A 9,153-nucleotide genomic window follows, 5' to 3' on the forward strand; every position below is an offset into this window, starting at 1 on the left:
GTGGGAAATGAGTAATAGGAAGAGACAGGCTCAAAGGGAAAAACCTGTTTCTTTCAGAACAGCTTCTGCTGAGCATTTTAGTTTCCAGAGCGAGAACCTGGCTGACACCTGCTCAGCTAGCTGTTCCTGCAAAATGTACTTAAGCCTGTCACTTCTCACTTGTTATCAGGGCTTTCAGTAAATTATGAAATGTCTTGAGAGGCATAACTGGGTTAGAGACTTCTAATTCACAAGAGATTTGAAGAAATAAAAATGCAGCATGTCTCCGAGAATGGGCTTGTACTGCAGTAGCAGAAGAGCAAACTGAGCCAGTTTGAGTAACACAGCCCGAGTAGTATTGAGGTAATGCTAATCACAATAGCAAAGAGGGAGGGTAAATCTGTTTGCATTTAGCCTTGTGCTATGGCTAAACTATTAGTAAGTTTTAAAACAGCTACCTGAGACTTTCTGGATACTGCTGTTACTTTTAAAGGTGTTCCTTCAAACCACCTGAAACAATAGCTCAGCAAAGAGGGGTGAACTGCCCCTGCTTAACTCTGAAACAAAGATGACAATTTAAGTCTAGTGATGTAATTTCAACAAATTCTATTTAATCTACAACTTCTATCACAGTATTAGCCACTTTTTCCTATCTGTCACTTAAGAGACGTCCCCAGCAGATAGATTTTTTTTTTTCTAGTACCAAAAGCATGCATGCATGTGTGTATCTACCACAGCCACCATTTGTACCCTGCTGACTTTTAAGATCCACTAAATGTGGTCAATAAAATATAGTGCAAGGAAAAATGTGTTAATAAGTTCATATTACATGACAGGCAGGGGTAGTTAACTATTCTTCATTTAATTCAATTACACCTTTCATTAATTCATAGGAGACTGGCATAAAGCTTTCAGTCTACCCCTTTCCTTCCTCTTCTCCTGTCGCCTCTTGCTATTGTTTATTAATAAGCTCTGAAGTTAAAGTACTGCTCTTGCTTCTCTGATCCATTTGGATATACCAAATTCTTTTCCATTGTTCTGGGCCTGGTTTTCTCTCCTCTCTAGGTTTGTACACTCTTACACATACTCAGCCAGACCAGTTCAGCACTGACCCCTTCTGAGACCTTCATATTTTTCCAGGGTGTGCCAAGGTATTGGGACTTCTGCCCACATATCTGTAGGCAGAAGCACTCCAACTTTTTTCAGGAATCTGTTCCACCCATTGCAGGCTGGAGTGTTTCCTCATATCCAGCTTCCAACTAAGCCAGTTCAATCTAGTCCCTTTTTATCTTCTTCTAGATTCCCATGAACTGGGGCTGCCTTACTGAAGGGCTTGCAAAAGGAGCTGCTGGAATTTTTTTGTTCCTTGTTTGCTTCCTGTTGCAGATTTCTCATACTCGTAGTCAACCCCACTCTGAGAACAAAAAACACTGTGACCATTTAATAGGGCTTTTTACACAACAGAGCTAGTCTAATAATATCTTAAAAATCAGAATCTTGAAATAAATTGACCTAGAAACATGTGCATCAGCAACTGTCATCAACTACAAACAGATGCTTCCCTAAAAGTATCTATCCACATCTACCCCCTGACCTCCAAAAAGATATTTTAACAGTGCATGACAAACTCATACTTCTAGCATAAGGCCAAAATCACCAAGAACTACTCTGCATCTCAGGAAGAAAGCAAGAGAAAGGGCATTATTTTTGTCATAATTCCCTACCATTGCAGCACAAAAGATGAAAATAACCAGGTGACTGAAGGAAGCATGTAAGCCTTGTGTTTTAGAGGTCCTTACCAACCTAGCCTAGAGGAAAAACTCAATTTTTTTGATATTAAATCTAATTTTTGATTTTAACCCTGAACACATGAGCAAAACAGCTGAGAAGTTTTCAGATGTGAAGTTCCTAAGTGTACTGTCTGGTTACTTTTTTTTTTTTTTTTTTTTTAAAGCTGTAGCAATTCTTAGCTTCAGATGAAAGTTAAAAAAAAAAAAAAAAAAGAGTCAGAAGCCAAGTTAGGAATCAAGAGTAGGTGGTAGTGGGAAAGGAGATTCCATCTCAGCTCCTGAAAGTGAAGCACAGAACTACTACTCATCTGTCATTTGCGCTTTATACAACAAGTGTTGATAAGGATTACAAGCCTGGAGATATTATGATGCTCTGTATCGCACCAGTTTCTAACTTTGGCAATATGCTTCCTTCCCTGATCTTCTCAAAGCCCATCTTGAAACAACATAGATTCCTTGCCCTCGCTAATCTATTTGGAAGGTTTTTTTCCATGACCTCCTCTCCTGGTTAGAAACCTTATTTACAGTTAAAGTTTATTCATGACCTGTTTTTGATCATGCATGGTATTATTCTTTAACTTGAAATATTTCTTCTTCCGCCCTTTCCCGACTCTGAGTCGCAGTTATTGTATGTGGTAAGTAATCACTTTGGGATGATTGTTCCATTGCTGCAAGGGCCTGGCCAGTTCTGAGTGTCTGCTGTTGTACATGCATGAATTGGCATAAAAATTCTCAAAACAGTAAGTGCCTGCTACTGCTAGCTTTTCAACCCCTGAATTTCTGCTCCTGAGATTCTTGTGTTGAGCAAGCAGTTAATAATATTCCTCCCAGTTCTTCTTTCCTACTTCAAGCAATGTCATCAGACTTCCACTTCAAAAGATACTGAATTTCTGAAAGGTAGTATGTCGCTGAGCTTCAGGATTGTCACTGGGCTTCCAGAAAAGCATCTAAAACTCTTGGGCTGATGTAGAACAAGTATGGACTAAACCTATCAGCCTTCATTATTCAACTTAACAGTGCTACAACAAACAGGCCAACATGAAAAATGACTGAAAAGCAGCTCTGGATTCTGCAGTCTAGCAGAGTTACTGATGAGGGAAAAAACACAGCAGTCTGAGTGCTGCTTTCTAATTTGACTACTTACATAGCTCCCCCCTCATCGTATGGCTTCTCCAAATGTCTTATCTAAATTGCTAAATAGTTTTTAAGAATGCAGAATCCTTCCTATGGCAAAAAAAAAAGGGACCCCCTCACATCTCAGTCTCTTGTAGGTAGTTATAATAAAAATGCTATTGCAGGCACAATCAGTGTCACTGTTAGCATGCTCAGGTGTCAACATTAGCATCCACAGAGCAACAGAATAAACCAAAGGCAGATGCATTCTCCAGCCCAGCTGTGCCTCTCACACACAGATGCAAATTTCAGCTCCTCAGCACAGCAATACTCTTTACTTTTGTGGTAGAAAAAAACCCTGAGCCTTCAGAAACTCATGAGCAAGAGGGAGAACAGTTAATTTCACACCAGACACCATCATTGTTAAGTAGGGAGAAAAACCAAACCTCTCTAAACTAAAAGCAAAATATGATTCTGAAGACCAACCCCTTTCTGATGGCTAGTTTGTTCTTTGCTGCTATCCTATTGACAGCCTGTAGCAACAACTTTTCTTCCCTGCTTAGGACACTGTATGGTAACACCCTTCCACCTGCACTAAGTCTTCTTGTTGAGAACACCAGATGGGGAAGAGGACCCTCAGAGGGGCATCCCAAATGGCACAACCCCCTCACATGTGCTCAGGAACTATCAGGCCCAGGTCAAAGTACACACATTTTAATAGTGTGCTTCTATTTCCTGAGCTGTTCACTTGCTGTACATACTAGCTCAACCCTCACAGCCAGTAGGGGAAAGCACAAGGTGCAACTGGAAACCTAGCAGAAAGCAGGCAGGGAATCACAGTAGCAGGTACAGGTGGGCACTGCCTCAGCAGCACCTCTTTTGTGGTGGGGGTGGGGGCCTATTCTTGATAGTTTTACATTTAGGAATATGTCTCTCAGCCACTTTGGGTGCAAATCGTCGGCTGCAGTAAGGACAGGCAATGTAGTCTGGGTTCTCAACAGGAGGCAGCGGAGGCAGCTCAGACACCTTTCCTCCCTTGGAGAGCACTTGCTGCACCTGGCGGGCCTGGCGTAGAGTCTGGATGAACGACTCGTGCTTCTGCCTCCAGTTGTTCTTTCTGAGTGGCTCATTCTGCAGAAGGGAAACGCAGTCAAAGCGGCTGGCACAAGAGTCAGCCCTATTTGCCATCTTACTCTTAGGGTCCAACTCAGGTCTCCCCTCCCTGATCCCAGCTGCTGATTTAACAACCCCCCAGAGAAGCCGAGTCTCCTCATAGAGGATTGAGCAGATCAGCACTAAGGAGGAATTGAAGGAGTTACCAATATTTCCACCAATACTTAGGAAAAGCTTGAGAATACTCAGAAGAAAAAGGGCCAAGGAACTTGAGGAAGTTTCTAGAGATACTTTGTAGGAACAAGGCTGCATTTTTTCCACTGCCTTCACTTTAATAGTATGTTTTATTACCTGGATTTTCAACCAGTTCTCTGCACCCTCCTAATGCCACCACCAGTCTCTGCTTCACTGCAGCCGACCCACCCTGCCCTCTGACAGGAGCATCCTGACTCCAACTAGGAGTGAGTTTTCTCTGGAAGTACATCGTTGACACATTGCAAAAACAAGTTCATTAAGACACACACACACGTGCGCGCACATGCACGCCTAATAGCAGCTGCAGCTCCTCCCATTTACCTGCTTGGCAGGTGCCTTTCAGGGGGATGGCTGGATTGTATCCCCCAGCCCTATGTACATGGGAAGGAGCTCACATCTCAGTCAGAATTATATCTCCGGCTGGGAGGAACGTGAGCGGTACGCGCAGATTGAAGGTGGCAAAGGGACTGCACATTACCTGAGGGCTCTCTGAGCTCTTCCACTGCCGATACTGTTCCAGGTCTGTGCCCCTGGCTCTAGCCTTGCTTGAGTCAAACACCTTCCTCTTAGAGCCTTGGCTCTTGCTGCAGATATTTGTGTGCTGCTCAAGCCTGGCGCAAAGAAACTTACGTCCACAGAAGCTGCACTGTCCTAGCTCCCCCTGCTCCACAGCGCTGGCAGCCTGCATGTACAACATCTCTGTGGCTAGGTGGTCACCAGATTCTTGATCTGAAAGGGTAGAGGGAGAATGGCTATGTTTTGAGACTGGCTCTGAGCAAGAGGCTAAATCCTCCACGGGTATGCAGTCTCGTATTTTGCTATTGCTGGCCACCAAACGTTCCTTCTTGAGTTTCCCCATAGCTAGCTCTTGGGGATGGAGGGTGGTGCCCAGCTTGGGCCTAGTGACCTCTGGAGACTGCACCCTATCAAAGTCCCCATCACCAGGCCTGACTGCAATTCTGAAAACGTTCTCTTCAGAGTGCCTTGTGGCCTTTCGCTCAGGGGTCTTCTCTGCTTCTCTGGCTCTTCTCTCCTCTGCCTCCACTAGCTCTTTCTCTCTTTGAATCCTCCTAAGCTCCTCCTTTGTTCTCCTCAGCTTCTCTCTGAGGAGGGCCTCTTTTTTTCGGATTTCCTCTTCCAGATTCTGTCCATCTGCCTCCAGCCTTAGGATGTAGGCCAGCTCTCTTCTGTAGAGAGGGGAGGCTGGCTGTTTCGGTTCTACTGTCCAAGGAGACAGCACTGCAGCTAGTTGAGACTTCCCTGCTGGAGGCTTCCCTTTGCTCTTTGAGCTAGACCAACTACTTAGAGACTCCTCCATGTATGGGGGACTTCTAAGCTGTGCTGCGTTGACCGCTGGAACACTTCTAGCCTTGCGGTGAAAGATTGGTTTCAGGGGATATGAACGGTCCACTCCTTCCCTCCGTCTGGCTACTGATTTAGAGGGCAGAGTCTTGGCCTGGCTGGTAAGGTATTTGCTCTGGAGTCCAGCTAAACAGCAGCCTCCCTGTTTGGAGCTGTCTCGACTGCTTTCTGCAGAAAGAGAATAGGAATAGCTTCTGGTTTTTGGGGTGTAGAGATCCTTTAAACTTTCTTCTTTGTCATGTAGGAGTTTGTGATGAAAAGTGCTCTTCAAGTGTTCCAGCTGGGATTGGTGGACTGGGACTTTGGAATCGTATCTTCCTGTCACTGGAAGCTTGGGAGCTGCCACCACAGAATCCACAGGTGGAAACAAAGCCAACTGCAGTTCAGCCATTTAGCACCTGAGGAACAGCCCAAGGTTAGAAGCAAAATCATTACACACTATCTTCTCCAAAACTGGATAAATTCCCTCCCAACAATCTACACCTGGAAGCTATAATGAGAGGCTCTAATAAATGCTAGCAAAGCTTTTTAACTTTTCTGGGTTCTATAAATCCCTACCTTCCTTTCACCTAGGGGGCTCCTATGCTGCCTCTTCCAGTCCTAATTGTCTATGTAGCTAGAAATAAGATATGCCTTTCTTTCACTTTCTGTCTGTGCCCTGTCATCATTGTAGCAACAAAAATATGCTACAACGTCAGGGAAACCATTATATCTCTCAGGGCATTTCCCATGTGTGCCTTCAGTTTTGCCACTGCAGATCTGTCGGTGTGGTACACAGGTCCGAGACACAGGCATCCTGTAAAGCACGGTCCAGTTCTTCTGCAGCACATGCTATTATCTGTTATCTCCTGAAAAGTAAGTTTCAGACACCCACGCAAAGCCACCATTACTACAAATACAGCTTAAAAAAAAGAAAAGGAAAAAAAAAAAGAAAAAAGTGGCTACCCTTAGACCTGCAATCTCGGCAAATGCCGCACAGGGACGAGGAGGGGACGGCAAGCCCCGCGCCCCTTTACTGGAGGCGGCCAGAGGGGCGCAGGCGGCTCCCCGCCCGGAAGCCCCCCCCGGCGCGGCGCGACAACGCCCGAGCGGCTGATTGGCGTGGCGGTATTGTGACGGCTGCTGCAGCCGAGCCAATGGCGCGCAGCCGCGGGCGGCGGGCGGGACGGGGCCCGGCTCGCTCGCGGCCGCGGCCCCACGGCGGCCGGAGCCGCGCCGCGGTAACGGCTGCGGCCGGAGCCGCTGACCCGCCCCATCCGCGTCGCGGCGTCCAGGGCACAGCAGCCTGGACGAATCCCAAGCCGGCTCCGGCTCGCTTTTAAGCCCAGCATCCGGGGGTTGGCAAAGCCGAGTGACTCCGCACACAGCAGCAGCTCCTCCCCCCCCCGCCCGCACCAGGGCAGCGCCGAGCTCTCCCCGCTGTCCCCTGCCGGTCTGGGAGCCTCCGGGAGGCGGCCCCACCGAGCCGCTGACCTCATTCCCGCGCCCGCACTGCTGAAGCCGAGGCGCACACCGCGCCGCGGGCTGCCCCATCACGGAGGAACGGCTAGGCCAGGCGCCCTAAGTCCCCCCTCTTACCACCGCCCTGGGCGCCGGACGCTGTGTTGACTACTGTTGCCTAGAGACACGCATGCTCAAGCTACTTCCTGTGCCGCTCTCGCCGAGCAGTGGCCTCTCTATGGCTCTCCTGGGAGGCTTCTCTTCCACTCGGCGCTAGAGACGGAAGTTGTGAGCTGTGGTGCGGGACCACTCTGCTCTCTGGAAGACTGCCTCTCTATGCCTGAGCAGCGGCGATCCGTTGGGGCGGGGACACGTATTATTCATGCAGCCGTTTGCGGTGGGGGTGCTCCTCTCCCCCGCGCGGGGCCTCGCTCGCCATTGGCCGCCGGGCGCGCGGGCGGCCCCGCCCCCGGCCGCGGGCAGCGTCGCGCAGGCGCGGGGGCGCAGCAATCGCGCAGCGGCGGCTGCGGCGGCAGGAGGCGGCGGGGTGGCCATGGCGGCGGGCGAGGGGCTGGTGTCGGTGGACTACGAGGTGTTCGGCAAAGTGCAGGGCGTTTTCTTCCGCAAGTACACCCAGGTGCGCCCTGCGGCACGCCTCCCGCCCCCTCGGCGTCCCCTGGGGGAGGGCGCCCTGCCCCCGGGGGTGCGGGCCGAGGGCGGCGCGGGGCCCCCCTGTGCGGCCGCCTGGACCTCTGATGCGGCTTTTGCGTCTACTGGAAGCGGCTCGGTGGGGGCCGAGCCAAAGGAGCCTGGCTGGATCGCCGCCGCGGTCCTGGCTCATGCTCCTCGCTGCTTTTTGCTGGAGGCTCTGCACTGTGTGCTGCGGGTGGCTTTGCGCTGCGTTATGTAAGCCTAGCTGGAAAGTGTATTTCAGCCTCTGTTTTTCATGTGGAGGAATATAATGAGTAGCTGGATGAATCCTCTGCTGCTCTCCTGTCTGACCTGTAGGAACTTCCCTGGAGATGTGTGTTTTGTCTATAAAACTGACTCCTATGTATGAATGGCATTGTGTAGTTCACCTTCAGTTCAGTTTAATCTCACCCTGCTCTATGTTTTCTTCTCAGGCTGAGGGTAAGCGACTAGGAGTGGTTGGTTGGGTCAAAAATACTAGCCACGGCACTGTGCAAGGACAACTTCAGGGTCCAATGGCCAACGTACGGGAACTCCAGGAATGGCTCAGAAAGACGGGAAGCCCCCAGTCCCACATCAGCCGAGCGGAGTTCCGCAATGAGAAGAAGATTGAGGCGCTGGAGCACAAGGACTTTACGATTTTGAAGTAGCTTTGTCCAGAGAACACCAACATTTGAAGCCTGAGCCACCCTCACAGAGTAGTCTCCTCTTCTCCATTTGTTGTCAGCTAATATTCAGCTAACAGAGAACTTTATTTTATTACTGTTCTAATTTATTGGCTTGTTTTGCAGTTTGCCTAACTTTCAAGCATTCATAATATTCTGACAGGTAGGTTGAAGAGTTGTATTATCTTTATTGAAGGGGCTGATTAGAAGCACAGCCTCTTACTTCTGAATATGTGCAGAATGAGTTTGAATAGTACATGGGTAAAATAATTTGTATAGTGTTCTGCTACTTCAAGGAAGTTGTAGAAGTGATACTAAATATTGCTAAATGGATAATTTACATTATTTTTTTGTGATCTAAATGTCTCAGAAACTATTTATTTTGTTCTCTCCCTGGTAAGAAATTTATTTATTTTTTCTTTTGAATAAAATTGCTTGGAACTTGCTTTTTGTGTTGAATGGATAGTGGATATTTAGGGGTGCTGTGTTCCTATTGGAGATACCTGTCTCTAGGGAATCGTGCTTTCAAATGCTCGCTCACACTAACACATGAACCTTTATGCTGTTTTGAATGACGTGGTCCTTGAACCACTCCTTACATGAGCTGTCGCTGACCTCTGGAGACCCGGCTACCTCTCAAATTGGTGGCGTATGTGGGAGGCTAGCCCAGAGGAAGCTGCTTCCCCCAATTCCAATGAACTGTGGAGCAGAACGGAGAGTGCAGTCGGAGTGATTAGCCCCCACCC

The 9,153-nt window shown here is 48.4% G+C and overlaps 2 protein-coding genes across 4 annotated transcripts; one reads left to right on the plus strand and one right to left on the minus strand.

The window, feature by feature from the left end:
- Positions 1-570: 570 nt before the first annotated feature.
- Positions 571-7,473, minus strand: ZC2HC1C (zinc finger C2HC-type containing 1C). Of its 3 annotated transcripts, none has more exons than XM_026120271.2 (3): positions 7,086-7,473; positions 4,729-6,010; positions 571-4,013 (listed from the first exon to the last, which is right to left on the minus strand). In XM_026120271.2, exons 2-3 carry the CDS (start codon positions 6,001-6,003, stop codon positions 3,747-3,749), a joined length of 1,542 nt encoding a protein of 513 aa, XP_025976056.1. In that variant the 5' UTR covers positions 6,004-6,010; positions 7,086-7,473; the 3' UTR covers positions 571-3,746. The 3 variants fall into 3 exon arrangements, with proteins under 3 accessions (XP_025976056.1, XP_025976055.1, XP_025976057.1); XM_026120270.2 differs by having other exon boundaries at positions 7,191-7,471; XM_026120272.2 differs by lacking the exon at positions 7,086-7,473 and adding an exon at positions 6,558-6,700.
- Positions 7,474-7,524: 51 nt separating this feature from the next.
- Positions 7,525-8,852, plus strand: ACYP1 (acylphosphatase 1). Its single transcript, XM_026120276.2, has 2 exons — positions 7,525-7,689; positions 8,177-8,852. Exons 1-2 carry the CDS (start codon positions 7,606-7,608, stop codon positions 8,390-8,392), a joined length of 300 nt encoding a protein of 99 aa, XP_025976061.1. The 5' UTR covers positions 7,525-7,605; the 3' UTR covers positions 8,393-8,852.
- Positions 8,853-9,153: the final 301 nt, after the last annotated feature.

The sequence above is a fragment of the Dromaius novaehollandiae genome, chromosome 5 (assembly GCF_036370855.1).
Source record: "Dromaius novaehollandiae isolate bDroNov1 chromosome 5, bDroNov1.hap1, whole genome shotgun sequence".
NCBI classification, from domain to species: Eukaryota; Metazoa; Chordata; class Aves; order Casuariiformes; family Dromaiidae; genus Dromaius; species Dromaius novaehollandiae.